The 16,017-nt window shown below is 36.7% G+C and overlaps 1 protein-coding gene across 1 annotated transcript in view; it reads right to left on the bottom strand.

Annotated features, from left to right (window-relative positions):
• The window catches only part of DPYD (dihydropyrimidine dehydrogenase), an 862,187-nt gene that overhangs the window by 279,544 nt on the left and 566,626 nt on the right, over positions 1–16,017 (bottom strand). The window contains exon 15 of the mRNA XM_047084253.1: positions 3,222–3,290. Coding sequence (XP_046940209.1) covers positions 3,222–3,290 — 69 coding nt within the window. The remainder of the gene's footprint in view (positions 1–3,221; positions 3,291–16,017) is intronic.

Raw genomic sequence — 16,017 nt, 5'->3', positions numbered from 1 at the left:
GTAGGTGTTCCATAGATCTTCCTTTGCATGGAATTGGAGTAGGTTATCCATGTCCCAGAAAAGTAGGAAAGCCTGTGATCAGATACAGAAAACTTGAGCAGACCCTAACAATGCTACTGATTTGACACCAAACTGTGAACACTTTTCTAAAGGCTGCTTCTTTTCTATGGCGTTCACAAAACAACAAATTCAAACCAGGTTGAAGAATGCATAAAAGATGACAATAAAAGCACGTGCATTCTTGGGTTAAACTGAAAAGGAAGGTTTGGTTCAGTATGGTTCTATTTCCGGAAGGAAACAAAGCTTTCTTAAAAAAATATGCACATGATAGGAGCACATGGGTGGCTTAGTCAGTTAAGTGTCTGACTCTTGACTTTGGCTCAGGCCATGATCTCACAGTTTGTACTATCAAGCTCTGCGTAGGGTTCTGTGCTGACAGCACAGAGCCTGCTTGGGATTCTCTCTTTCCCTCTCTCTAACCCTTCCCTACACACACATGCTTGCTTTCTCTCTCTCAAAATAAACAAATGAACTTAAAAGAATATATTTAAAAAATATGTACATGGTAGGGGTGCCTGGGTGGCTCAGTTGGTTAAGAAGTCGACTTCAGCTCAGGTCATGATCTCACAGTTCATGAGTTAGAGCCCCCTGTTGGGCTCTGTGCTGATAGTTCAGAGCCTGGAGCCTGCTTCAGATTCTGTGTCTCCCTCTCTCTCTCTGACCCTCCCCCATTCTCTCTCTCTCAAAAATAAATAAACATTAAAAAAATAAAATAAAAAAAATGTACATGGTAAAGATGATATACTGGATATATATTAATTTTTAAAAATGTCATTTAGTTGAATTCAGCATATTTTAAGATGTACCTAGGTTCTATTTTTTTTAACCATCCATATGGTCTTAAATGTTTATTTAGAATAGTAAAATACTGGGGTACCTGGGTGGCTCAGTTGGTTAAGCATCCTACTCTTGATCTCGGCTCAAGTCATGATCTCACAGTTTGTGAGTTCAAGCCCTGCATCAGGCTTTGCCCTGACAGCACACAGCCTGCTTCAGATTCTGTCTCTCCCTCTCTCTGCCCCTCCCCCACTTGCTCTCTCTCTCTGTCTCTCTCTCTCTCAAAATAAATAAATAAACTTAAAAAAATAGAATAGGAAAACACAGTGGTAGCCTCTGGTGAAACAAATAATAATGATCCTTCCTCGTGCAAATTTTCATTCTGACACAGTTTCTCACTCTTTGCTTTTTCATGTTCTTGTACAACTTGATCTGTCCTGCTGTTACACATGTGTCATTTCTGTTTTCGGATATAATAGTAAAGAGCTCATAACAGATTTCCTTGGTTCCCTATTGCGTAATTCGAAAATTAATCTACTATAAGGAGAGGAACTTCATGAATTTAAAGTATATTCGTCATCACATTAAGTCATCTGCTGAACTTAAAACTCGTGCTAGAACAGCTGGTGTGATAGTTCTGATTTCTTACCGCCCATTATCAACACCCCCCAAAGAAATGTACACTGTAAGTGGTATAGTAAGTTTGGTTTGAATGGGTTTTTTTTTGTTTGTTTGTTTTTGTTGGTTTGTTTGAATGTGGGATCTTCTATTGTAAAAAAAAGAAAATCTGTTTTAATCTCTTTTGAAGCATGCATTCATAAAAACAAAACTGACTCTACAAAGCGTTATTGGGTACCTATCAATGAGCTATGATGAATCATGCTGCCTAATGCGGCCCTCCAGGGGGATGTCCCCTCCAGGGGATAGCTCCTTCATGCAATATGCCCTGGGATGGTCCATATTTTAAGATTATAGAAAAGATTTTTTTTTTAATTGACAGCATCTATAGATTGACCTTCTTGTTATGTAGATGGCTTTCCTGGGGAGAGATTCTATAGACTGGTTTGACCCAATGGAAAGCATAACTTTTTCTAATTTTTTTCTCTTCTTTTTATCCTCTCTTCCTTCCTATCCTTTGTTTTTGCTGTTCTTTTTTTTTTTTTTGCTATGAGTACTTATGATATTAAATAAAACTGCAATTAAATAAATAGATACAGAATGTGAGAAATGTGAAAAATATCTTTAACTTGGTTGGTATGTTACTAATAGGAAGGCTTTGGACTTTTTAAAAGTAAAATTTGTTTATTTAAAAGTTAATGCTCATTACTGAAGAATATATTTATTTTAAAGTATTTTATTCTACAGAAAGGCAGAGAAGCAAGCAGCGTGATAAAGCCATTCATCATAGTCAGCTTAAAATTGGCAAAGCTCATGCCAAGCACAGGTTATGTGGAAGATTTCATGGTCAATTAGGTAAATACACGTATAAAGTGGACCCAGCACTAAAGATCACGAAACCAATTACTGATCATGTTTAATTTCACCCCTTTAAGTCCCAGAAGTAATTTTTCCCTCGCAGTTTTAAGATATCCAAATAAAATGTACAATTTTCGAACACGATAGAAGGCTTTATAATATTTTATAATGTACAGTCATTAGTATATAAGCGCTGTTAGATTTAGCCTTCTACATTTCTGAGAGGTTTTCAAGAAACCCCAGCTGAAGCTATCTAGATTATTTTTCATGACAGCATGACGGACATAAGTATACAATTTTAAGTATGTATTTTTCTATTTGAAATACAAATTGGAGGCACATGGTTAGTTGTTTGCATTTGTGCAAGATTCAATTTATATTATAGAAAACCTGCTGACTAGTGTTCAATTCAGGAGCATTCTGTCCTACCATTTTATGCATGTCTGTATTCAAACTAGAATAGTATTAAACGAACCTTTTATATTTTAAATATTCAAGAGTTTTATATTCAAAATTTCTTCTCGCTGTCAAACTAGTTTGCCTAAAGGCAAGGTAAGATCCTGTTACACTCTCAAAGGTAGAATTAAATTTTATCATGGCATCCATCATAATATACAGTTTGCTTAATATGCAAATAAAGAGTATATGGATTCAAAGAATAAAGGATTTTTTTTGGTACTGTGTGAAATCCAAGGGACCACTTTCATAGAATAGATTCCTTTTAAATTTACATTTCCATCATTTTAATGAAAACACAGGGTAAACAAATTATAATAGAAATGTTTTAAGTTACCATTTTCCATTCAATTTTACTTCTACTGTGTTATTTTTCATGGCAGCTCTTTATTTAAAACTAATAAAAATGGAAGAGGAGAAATAAAATAAATATATACTAAAGAAATCATTACCTCAGCCATTTTGGAGAGTTCCATCCAGTCATTTTTGCTGTAACTGCACATGATGCTAGCAATCACAATCTTTAAAACGAAAAGAGGGAAAGAATGTCAGTTCAAATGGTTATGCTTTTGTACACAAGGGTATATTGATATTTACATATATATGTTTACAATAGTAAACTATAGTCTAAAAATTAGTTTTGATCCACTGAAAGAAAAATTATTAAAAAACAACAGAGTCTTCCAGTGAGGCAAAGAATGAGATTCTGGGCTTCGGACTTATGTTAGAGACTTTCTCATTTACTACCTCTGAATTCTTAATGTAAGTTACTTAACTTTTCTGGTCCTCCACATTCTTATTTTTAAAATGGAGAGAACAATGTGGACTTTGTCCACCTCAGAAAGTGATAGTGGGACTTACATAAATTTGTGCATGTGAGAGGGTTGTCTATATCACACAATGACATAGAAATGTTTATTAATATAATTTCTGCTGTAGCTAAAAGTTTCAAGATACAGAAAAGAAATAAATTAGTGTTTTCTTCAATCATATCTTATTACAGCATGGATAATAATACCTTACATATTCACAGTGCACTATAAGTTTAAACTTTGTTAAATGCTGATTATTTGACTATTTACAATAACCCTATAATAGAGGGTACATAGAATAATAGCTACTAATATCTGCTCTGAAGCCAGAATATCTGCATTAGAACTCTGACTCTACCACTGACTGTGTGGCCCCAGGCAAGTTATTTAGTTTCTTCACTGGTTAAACATGGATAATAGTATGACTTACTTAGGGAAGAAATAATGGAAGTTGCTAAAACTTACATAGCTCTTATGATGTTGTAGGTGCTTTTTAAATGGTTTTGACTTCATTCACTTAATTAATTGTTCCCAATGCTATTTTCCCCATTTTATAGAAGATGCTGAAGTACTGAGATGCACAAGTAGCACAGATAATAGGGAGCAGAGCCAGGACTCAGACCCAGGCAGTTTGACTGGGAATCTGTGCTTTTAACCACTAGATTTTGCTGGCCCAAAGCAAGCATTCAATACATGTCATTAGTTTTTTTGTTTTATTGTTAACACTTAAAGACTGAGATTGAACCACAAAGAGTTTGTGCCAAGCCTAAAGTTGCAGAATCTAGAGGAAGAGTCCACTAAAAGTCACTAACTATGCTCTCACTACACTCAGCTTTCTTATATATGTCTAGAAAACAAAACAAAACAAAACAAATATATGTTGTAAATGCTTTCAACATTGACAGAAACAGAAAATAAGTTGGGATCATACACCATGAAAACCACGGCGACAACAAGCCTGACTGTAACGCTGGGTTAATTTTTTTTCTCTCCTGATAGACTATAATCTCCATGGGAGCTGGGCCTGCTCTGTATCATTCATTGTTCACCTACAATAATCAGCATGGTGCTTGGTACACAATAAGACTGAGTGAATAAATGAATGAGGTCACCAAAAGTTTAGGAGCAGGGAGTTGCTTTATCAGCTCTTCCTTTTTTTTATTTGTTTTTTAAAATGTTTGCTTATTTATTTTGAGGGAGAGAACAAGAGCTGCAGTGGAGGAGGGACAGAGAGAGAGGCACAGAATCTGAAGCAGGCCCCAGGCTCCGAGCTGTCAGCACGGAGCCCAATGTGGGGCTTGAACCCATGAACCATGAGATCATCACCTGAGCTGAAGTCGGATGCTTAACAGACTGAGCCACCCAGGTGCCGCTATCAGTTTATCCCTTTAAGATTAAGCAGAAATGAGTATCTTGAGTCAGAGAAGGGAAAAAATAAACAACAGATGAAAAGTGTTGGCAAATAATTATCATGAGTCAGAGTGAAGAGTGAGCAAGGCTGATCTGGGTGTTGGTCTTGGTGATAGAAAAAAGGGTCAGATGTTAAAATACACAGAACCTGTGAACTAGACAGAGCAATTGAGAAACAGGGATCAGAAGATCTGAGAGTTTGAATCAGATACAGGTGGGACAATGATGAGAAATAAGATTGATTCCTCTTTAGAGAGAGAACAAAAGGAAGAAAGTAAATGATGAACAGAGAAAAGTTAAGAATGCCTAATTATTTTGGGGTGAGTTCAGGAGTCAACATTTGTGTCCAGTGAGAATGCAGCTTTTAAGAATTTGGAGAAACAAATGTTAAGAATGACACATGGCCTTTTCTCTAGGGCTAAAAGAAAGGGAAAAGTCAAATTCCATGCTTGCCCATTTGCTAACTAAAAAAGGATCACCAGCATAACTTATGAACCTTCAGTAAGAGATGCTCTTTCTGCCCTTTTCACGTGATCTAAGATCAGGGATATTCTGCCTCCCTATTTTGAAAACTAACCAGTGAGAAATACCACAGTGTACACCTGATCTTCTAGGACGAGACTAATACCTCCTGGTGAGTATCCCCTGCATGAACAAAAACGGAGCCCATCTAAAAGGAAAATCAAATGGGGACAGGTCAGACAGATTCCTATTGTCCTTGGTGGCTTCAAGGTCAAAAAAAACCCCCAAATTTTAAAAACAAAACAGTTAATAAAAAGAGTTTGGAAATGGGCAGAGCCTCCAGGCTTGTTGCTAAAACTTTAAAGGCAGGGTGAGATCCAAAGTTCAAAATGAAAAACAGATTTTAGCATTAGATACGAGTGCTTTTCTGGTGAAAGTAATAAACAGTATACTAAGGTTTTTAGGGAGTTTTATTAAATCAAGACAAGCAAAAAAAAAAAAAAACCCAAAAAACAAAAGCCAAACATACCTCTAATTATGAAAAGTAATCCTCAGGTTCACATTCCTATACAAATATGAAGCAGTGCCGAATCAGCACAACATCCTCCTCTCCCATGGCCCTCCTAGGCAGCCGTGGAGGACAACAGGGAAGACCCTTATAGTGGGCAGGACTCAGCTAAGCAGATAGCCTGACCAAAGAAATCTGCTGCCAGGAAAATAATGTTTACCAGCACTGACTAGTAAATGACTAGTAAATAACCATGTTTACTAGCATTGACTAGTATATATGATATATGCTCTCAACTAGTGTCTAACCTGGTTCCACTTTACTAAATGGCCATTTTAATTTTGACAAAGCTGTTATTGCTTCAAATATATATTGATTGTGTTGGGGTTTGTTAAAGTCATTTTTGCCCTATAGGTCCTGAGGATCATGAGAAGCTGTGGTTGGGCTTGATGGAGAGCCCTGGTGCCACCAAATGCCTGGGGATGCAGTGACTTGGTATGATTTGGCATGGGCTGTCACTGGGGAAGGGTGACCACAGGTGGGAGAGAAACGTTATGTTAAGCAGAGGTAGATTTTTGTGTGTGTGCTCTAAGCAGTCAAGCACTACCTTGTTCTTCTTTCCTCACTTTCTGAAACAGACTCTATGTTCTTGCCCAAAAAACAGAAAGTATCTCTAACAGGGCTGATCATAGCAATCAGCCACTCTATTCCTGTGGAAGTCCTGCACTGGAGCTGGGAAGATAAACAATTCTTTTTCTCATTGGTCCCTAAACTGGAATGAAGTGTGTTCAGAGCTGCTGGTGACCCCCAACTGACTCTTCACTTAACCGATCTTGCCACCTCCACCCAAAGCTAGTTATGCTAGGGAAAAATAAAGCAGAGACAGGGAAGTAGAAAATGTGTAATGGGAAGAGACCTATGCTAGCCACTTCTAAGCTAGGTGTACCACTAACACATCTGTATGTGTGAACTAACACCACTTTGTCTTAAGAAAATTCAAGTTGTATCCTGATATCTTTCACTTAGAGTCTTGACAATTATTACATTTAAAACTAAAATTGGCACTTTTGAAATAACTTCCTAAGCAATTTTTTAACAGTTAAGTAAATGTAAGGGAAAAAAATATACATTATTTTTAAAATGCCAAATTGTCTTCTTGGTCTAAATATTCTTAATCTAAAACCAACTGATATTTTGGGAAAATATGTGATGACATTCTACTTCAGGGGAATAAAAATGACCCAAAAATCATTTTATTCTTTATTAAAACATATTAGGATTTTTCAAAGAGTCAGGCTAAAAGATATTAACATTAAAAGGACACTGGGCATAATTTAATCTTTCTTTGATGATTAGAAAGCCTTTCCGTGTTTTACTGTGCTTGGTTTTTAGGCAAGCAAGAAAGGACAGGGTTTTGTTTTCTTCCCATGAAAAAAAGAGAATTGATGGATATTTTATATTGTGAAACATCATGCTATATTACTAGAAATAAATATTCAGTGAAACATTTTCTTAAAGCCAGGGTAACTTTTGCCTATATCTCACTTAAATTAGGCCATTTCTAGTGCTCCATTTTTATAACTCATATTTTAAAAATCATTGGATAATTTTATACATAGGCAAATTTATACATGGCCAAATGCTATGTAGTGTTTGAACTACATCCTACATTTTATGACACACAGGCTAGTGGGAGAGTCAATGTCAGTTAGTCCATTAATAAGCAAATCGAGCATGTACTGTGTGCTTGCTACCAAATAACATAGAAAGGAGTTTAAGACATTGACTTAGAGTCTTTTCCACTGAACACTCAACTAATATTTATTTTTCTTTAAGTTTATTTATTTATTTTGAGAGAGAGAGAGACAGACAGAGAGAGAGAGAGAGAGAGAGAGAGAGAGAGAAAGAGAGAAAGCAAGGGGCAGAGAGAGAGAGGGAGAGAAAGAGAATCCTAAGCAGGCTCCTCACTGTTATTGCAAAGCCTGATGCAGGGCTCAAACCTACAAACCATGAGATCATGACCTGAGGCAAAGTCAGATGCCTAAATGACAGAGCCACCTAGGTACCCCAACTGATATTTCTTGAGCACATACTATGTACCAGTAACTGTTCTAACTCAGAAGTGATTTAAAAAATGAAAGAAGTCCTTGCCTTCCTGTAGCTTACATTTTAGGGAGAGAAAATCATAACAAGTTAAAAAATTATTAGGACTATTTACACACCAAGATTATTGTTAGAAAGGCATAATAGAGGACAGTAATGGAGAATCAGTGGGGTGCACAGTGCCTCCATCAGATGATGGTCAGTAAAAGGCTGTGTGAGTTGAGACATGATAGATAAGAAGGCCCCTTACACTGAAGAATGGGATGGGGAACTGGAAGACAACTGGCATTCTAAGTAGAAGAAAATATATGTGCAAAGACACTGAGGTGGGAATGAGCATGACATATTTAAGGCCATGTGGATGGAGTTTCATGATAGGGCAAGACGAATTTAAGAGAAAATGAGACAAACAGTCAGTGGCCATATCTCTATGAGCTGATCCCTGTGGGAATTGGGTTTTATTATAGATGCAATGGAGACTAGTGAAAGGTTTAAAGGAGGGTGATAAAAGAATGTGATCTGCATTTTAAAAAGATGTGTTTCACTAATTTATAGGGAAGGGAATGAAGGTGTTTCAGGATGAAAGCAGAGTCCAGTTAGATTGAAATAATGTGGCTTGCATATTACCCATGGGGATGCAGTGAAGTGGACAGTTCTGAGCTAGAACCAACAAGATTGGTCAGTGGTTAGATTCAGGAGATGAGAGAAAAGGAGAGATTGAGGCTGATCCCTAGATTATTGGCTTGAGCTACTAAGCGGAATGTAGACAGTTTACTGAGATGCAACAAGGCCTAGTCAAATAACTAGTGTGGGGTGCGGGGAGGTACTAAGAGGTTCCATTTTCATATCTTACACATAAAATGTCTATTAAGCCTCTCTCATTAATGAGAACATAAACCATGTCACTGTATACATGAGTCTAGAACTCACTAAAGAGGTTAGAGATGAAGGCGTACATATTAGAAACTTCGAAATATAACAGTATTTAAAGCCACCTGGATAAGTGACTTCAAAGGGAAGAGAATAAAATACAGAAAAAGGAAGGGCCTGGGATGCCATCTGAGAATGTGAGGTCACAAATGCTAAGAGAGGAAAGTGTTCCAGAAAGTAAAGACCAATCCACTCTGGTGAATACAACTAAGGGTTTGTGTAAGAGAATACAGAATTCTCCATGAGGTTTGGCAATACAGAAACCATTGGTAACCTTTACAAAAAATGGTTTCAGTAAAGCAGCAAGGACAGTAGTCAGACTGGAATAGTCTGAGTGAATAGAATATACAGAAGTGGAGAGAAGTGACACACAAATCTCTCCCAAGGTTTTGGTGAGCTAGCTAAAAGATAAATGGGGCAGCACATAAATGATTATGGGAGGTCTAGGGAGAGATGTTTTTTCTTAATGGGCCATATTTGAGTATGTTTTTATGCTGGTGGAAATAATCTGGAAAGGAGGAAAAAGCTATTGAGAAGGCAAGAGGTGATGATGAATCTTTCGCATAAGTAGAAGTAAACTTTGATAGGAGCAGAGGCACTGTTTCCAGTTTAATGGGGTGGAAGAGAAGAGTAGAGAGAGAAAAAATAGGTATGGATGCAACTGCGTTTATAGACTTGGTGTGGAAAAGGTAAAATTATCCTTTCTGGTATGCACATTTTTCTTAAGTAGTAGATGAGATCTTCCGACATGAAAGAATGGGGGACAGAGGCTTAGAAATAATGAGGGAGAGGTGCACCTGGGCGGCTCAGTTGTTAAGCATCCAACTTTGGCTCAGGTCATAATCTCACAGTTCATGAGTTCAAGCCCTGGGTCAGCCTTTGTGCTGATAGAACTTATTCCAAACAACAAAACAAAACAAAGCAAAACAAAACAAAACAAAACAAAACAAAAAAACAGTGTTAAATGGCTTCTATTGTCATCCTCCCTAACTTTTAAATGAAAGAATCACAATTCATGATTAAATTATTTTTTAAAATTACATTTCCTTTATAGAAAAAACAAAAATGATTTTATTTAGCATTTTTTTTTCAAACTGATTTACCATAAAGCTTGTACATTAGAAATTAAGGTGAAGAACAACTTAAAACATCTAATTGGTTACAAGCTGGCTATATTCCCAAATTCCCTTTAACTTAAAGTGTATGCTTAAAACACATGTCAGCAACACTGTTTTGGTATTCTGTAACTATATTATGAACTACATTGGAAATTCAGTCAACAATTCAGCTGCAAGACAACTTAAATTTTTTAGTAGGGAAAAACTGAAAAGTGACAAAGGTGAACAACTGTAAATTACAAGTAGCTGAGTTAGGTTTTGTCAAACAATTTAACAAAATTATCCCTAACACTACTGGGATTATATCAAGGAGGAAAAATAGCATGGGACATGTGATTTTCAAAGACATTTAAACCAAGAAAATATGTTTATTAAATATTAATTAACTGTACAACATTCAAATTTTAAATGCTCTTTGTACTGTAGTAGAAATAAAGTTGAAGTGAGATTGGTACAATTTTCCTTAAATGTACACATTGAGAATAGCACATTAACAGTGAAACTTTCCTCATATTCTATATGGTTATTGCTTATTTGATGTTTGCAGATGAGAATAATATTCTTAAAGTTGTCTTTTTATATTGTTTAAAAATTCATCATTTTCTTTGTTTATTTTGGGACTAACAAATGTGCTGTTTACACAACTATTCCTAACATAGAAAAGTCATATTGCAAGTTAAACAATATGCACATAGTTTCCATAGAAAATCAGACATTTTCCACTAAAACAGGAAAAAATAAAACACTGCATACTATTCAGAAACTGTAGTAATGGCTGCTTTTTCCTCTCCTTTTGATCACTTCTTTAAATATTTTATCTAGTTTCTGTCCCTATTCTGTCTAGGAAGTCATCTCCCCAAGGTCATCAGTGACCTTGGCAAATAGATACTTTTCAGCCCGAATCTGTACTGGAACTCTCTTCAGCACTTAGACAGTGAGCTATCTCCAGCTTACTGAAACCCTCTTCCATATGAGCTTTGGAGGTACCTCTTTTTGTTACTTTCATTTTCATTGTTCCTTCTCAGGCTCTTCTACCTCTGACCACCTTTTACATGTTGATGTCCCCAGGGTCTACTTATGGTCCTCTTGGTATCACTTCATACACATTTCCTTGGATATCACATTCACAACAATTTCAGATCATATCCATATGTAGAAAAGTTATAAAGTGTATACCTCCAACCTATATCTTTCTCCTAAGTTCAAGAACAACATGTCCAACTGCCTTCTACCCCCTAGATTCAATTTGCTCAAGATCAAACTCTGCCCTGAATTTGTTCATTTCATGTTAAATATACTCCACCCTTTCATCCCAAGTTAGGAAACTAGATTTCCTTTCTTCCTTTCTCTCTCATCACCTACACCCAGTTATTCACCAAGTACTCTCTAGTCCACCGGTTCTTTGACTTGGCTAAGCATTGAAATCCCCTGAAGAGTAAGGAAAAAAAAAATAACCCTAAGGATTCTAGGGTAATTTGTATGTAGTTAGGCCCAGGCATTAGGGTTTTTCAAAGATCTCCAGGTAATTCTAATGCACAGGAAAATTTGAAAAGCACTGCTCTAGTTTACTTCCTAATGATCCCTTCTAAGTATTCCTGATTCTTCATCATGACTGTCTTAGTTAAGATCCTCACCACTGTTACCCTGGATTACTGGAATAGCTTTCTTATTAGTCTCCCTCTCTCTCTTTGCAGCCTATGCCATCTGGCAGATCCTTCTAAAGAAACAAACCTGATCATACCACACTTCTTTTTCAAATCCAACTTCAGGATAAAATCTAATTCTGTAATAAGCTGTACAAGATCACAATGCTACTTTTGCTCCAACCACATTGAATTACTTTGCTTCCTGAATGTAACATGTATTCTGCATTCTCCTGGCCATATGTCTATTCCTTTTGTCTGAATGAATAAGGAATGGTCCCTGTGCTCTAGGAGCATATGGTATAATAAAGCAGACATATGTAAATTGATAGAAAAATAATTATAGTGTATGAACCAGGATATAATGACAGAAGAAATGGAAGGGTGATTATTTGTACCTGTGTGAATCAGGGAAGATATCCTAGAAAAGCAACTCCTACTAGACTCTGAAGTCATGCTTGGGTGTTTATTAGACACTGATTAGAAATAAAAGAGGCAAGAGCACTCCAGGTGGAGTGAGCAGCAGAAGCAAAGGCACAGGATGCTGTGTTTAAGAAACATGCTCTGTTTAAGAAATCTCAAGTAGTTCAGTTTAGTGTTGGGGAGAAATGAATGGATACATATCATGGGCAATGGAGCTGGGTGCATTGGTAGAAATCAGGTTCATCCAGGCAGGGTCTGAAACTATGGTCCCTAACCAGTTGCGCAGTTGGATTAGAATTTTGGATTACTCTGTCCAGTAAATTCCTGCTCCTCATTTGGGCATTACCTTCACTAGGAACCCCTTCCTGTGTACTCTTCTCCCCTTGACTGGGTCAGGCACCCCTCTTCGGAGATCCTATGGCATCCTTTGCATTTCTCTGTTATAACATTATATGGTATTAAGCTGTTGTTTGTGTGTTTTTCAAAAGATGACTGAAGTTTGGGGGACAGGGCTTTTTTTCATAGGTATATCTCTAGTACCTAATATTATACCTTATACATAATTGGGATTCAATAATATTTGCTTCAAAGGAATGCTGGGACAGGTAGCTGAGGAAAGAAATTCCCAGTAATGTACATTTTTATTAAAAATCCCAGTATTTAAATGTAAGCAAATTTCTACATTCTAGAGAGAGAATTAGAAGGACAGATAGGTGGTATAAAGTAAGAGGTTCGAAAACCTCTCAGAATTTATTAAGTATACTTTATATCAAAGAACAGTAATCCATTAAATTTATGTATATATTTAAACTTACTGCACATTTTCACATACACTATCTCATTTATTCCCTGTAATAATTATGAATTTGGAAAACTTTATACTGAGAATAATGAGCGTAGATCATTTATTTTACCAGGGTCAAGCTAATCAATAGCAGAAGCAAGGATTAAGTTCAGGTCTTTTGCCTCCAAGTTCCTCTCTACTACATTAAGATTTACCATATTGATTTCCTATCCTTTCAATTTACATTAGAGATTCCAACTGATTTTGCATCCTCAATCTTCTTGTGGTAGAGTGTTCGGGGAATGGGGTGGGGGAAGTGTTCTTCTCCCTGTATTCATGCCCCTTTGCAATGTAAATGTGCAGCTACTCCCATCACATGGGGGATTTATTTACCCGCTACTGGAATGTGGACTGACTTTGTGACTTGTTTTCATCAACAGAACATGGCAAAAGTGATATTGTGCCAGTGTCCAACCAAGGCTTGAAGAAGTCTTGTCCTTTTTTGCCCACTCTGTTGAAATCCTGCCTGGCCATGTGATCAAGTTGGCATAGTCTGCTGTAGGATCAGAGCACATGGGATAAGGATGAGGCATCTAGGTGAAGCTACCTGAGACTAGCCAGCCCCAGCCCACCTGGAAATTGACTACAGAAAAAGTGGGATGAGCTGAGACAAGAAGAACCACCCAGCTTATCCCAGCCCAAATTGCTAACACGCAGAATTCTGAAATAAATTAATAGTTGTTCAAATCCACTAAATTTGGGGTGAAGCACATGCTGTGTACTTACGTGTGCCAAGCATTGTGTTAAGTATTTCACGTGTATATCTCTAATCTTTAGGGCAACATTAACAAAACAGAAATTACCAGCCCCATTCACAGATAGGGGAAAAACTTATTTTAAGAGGTTAAATAACTATTCATGGTTTTTCAGCTAATAAGAGTAAATACAAATCTTGAATTGTCTGGTTATAATATTTTTTTTCTCTGAATCATTTTTCTGTGTTCCTTAATCATACATTTATAGAAGACCTTGTGGGTTTATTCCTATACATGGTAGATTTTATTCAATCCATGACAATTTTTATTACTTTCCTTCTCAGAGGTTAATGTCATTTTTATGTTCTTGGCCAATGGGTTATTTCACTGCAACTCCAAAACTACCATCTAAGCTAGAAAGGAAGATGGAAGTGCCTAGGAAATCAAAAAGTGAGGGAAGACCAAGTGAGCAAGACCTAATGAGTGTTCCACTGTTTTCTAACCACTTAAACATGTTAAGAAATGAAGATAGGGTAGTACAGGCTCTTTATAACCTGGCCCCAAATCCATTGCTTTCCTGTATCTTGACACACCATAATGAACACCCTATCTATACTGCCCACCAGATATCCTTTTAGATTTCCATTCTTTTTCCCATGCTGGTCACGCTTCAAGGTCTAACTCAGAGCTCATTCCTATCATACCACCCTCAATAAACTCAGAGACAGGATCACTGTTTTTATTGGGTATTAGGGTGTAGTTTACCTACTTCTATTTCAGTTCCTGTCAGTGCATCACAGATGTGTATTTATTGATAATTACCACTGACTTCTCTTACTCCATTCCATGGGAAAATATAATTTTGATTCACTTTTCTTTTCTTTTTTTTTTAGGTTTATTTATTTATTTTGAGGCAGGGGAGGGGCAGAGAGAGAGGGAGTGAGAGGATCCCAAGCAGGCTCCATGCTGTCAGCACAGAGCCTGACACAGGGCTTGAACCCACGGACCACAAAATCATGACCTGAGCCAAAATCAAGAGTAGGATGCGTAACCAACTGAGCCACCCAGGCACCCTTCACCTTTGTTTTCTTATCATTTGGTTCAGCATTGCATAGCACCTAATACACTTTAAAGTATCTATAGAAGGCAGTATGGTCTCATTATTTGATTATTAATTTTTAAAAACTTTCTGGTTCAGGGGCACCTGGGTGGTTCAGTCGGTTAAGCATCTGACTTTGGCTCGGGTCATGATCTCCCAGTTCATGGGTTCAAGCTCTGCATCAGGCTCTGTGATGGGAGCTCAGAGCCTGGAGACTGCTTTAGATTCTCTATCTCCCTATCTCTCTCTCTCTCTACCCCTCCCCTGCTCATGCTCTGTCTCTCTCTGTCTCTCAAAAATAAATAAATGTTAAATTTTTAAAAAATTTCTGGTGCATCCCTATAAGGATTATTGTACTTGCTGTAATCATGGAGAAAAAGCACATATATGAAATTACCATGTCTACCATGTAATTTTATAACTATAAGCCATTTACTGTCTTGATAGCATGACTTTGGCACTGACTTTAATCTAAGATGATTAGCTGGATTTAAGTTGTTCTATCACTGTTTACCCTTCACTGAGGTTGCAGTAAGTCAACTGAAACCATGAGATTTGAATTCATTGTACACAAAAAAAGGCATGTTTCTTACACAAAACCGGTGTATGAGATTTGATTTTGCTTTTACTTAAAGATCATGATACGTTGCCTATTTTAATGTGGTTAATTCAGGAATACTGCCTTTCAAATGCACATAACAGGGTTGATTTGAAAAATGTTATGAAGCATCTATATTCCAATTTTAAACTTTTTCTATTTAGAGGCTATAACAAACATGCATTTAATGAACTGCTTTTATAAATTAATAAGACTAATAATTAATACAGTGCTAATATGTGATACAGGAATGAAAAAAAGGAGGTTAAAAAGAAAGTAATGAAAACTCTCATTATAATCACATGGAATGATGCACTGCATTAAATAGTCTGGGCACTCCTTCCAGTACCATACATATAGCACATGGGTGTTGTAAAGATTATTGAAACATTTTCTGTAAAGACTAAATTCCCAAATGAAAATTTTATGTAAATACTAAGTGTTATTGTAATTATTTTATGAGATGTAGCTCTTTTGCTCTCATTAACTATGATTGCATGTTTAATGCACATTCAATTAGATAATTCTGTTGTGTGAGTTAGTGGTATTGTATCTTAAGTACTGGATGGTAAGCTTCTGGAGGACACAGGCTGTGTCTTCTGT

The sequence above is a fragment of the Lynx rufus genome, unplaced genomic scaffold (assembly GCF_022079265.1).
Source record: "Lynx rufus isolate CCGP_SWC_20201006 ecotype Redwood Valley unplaced genomic scaffold, mLynRuf1.p SCAF_2, whole genome shotgun sequence".
Classification (NCBI taxonomy): Eukaryota; Metazoa; Chordata; class Mammalia; order Carnivora; family Felidae; genus Lynx; species Lynx rufus.
This window is presented reverse-complemented; position numbering and strand designations above follow the sequence as displayed.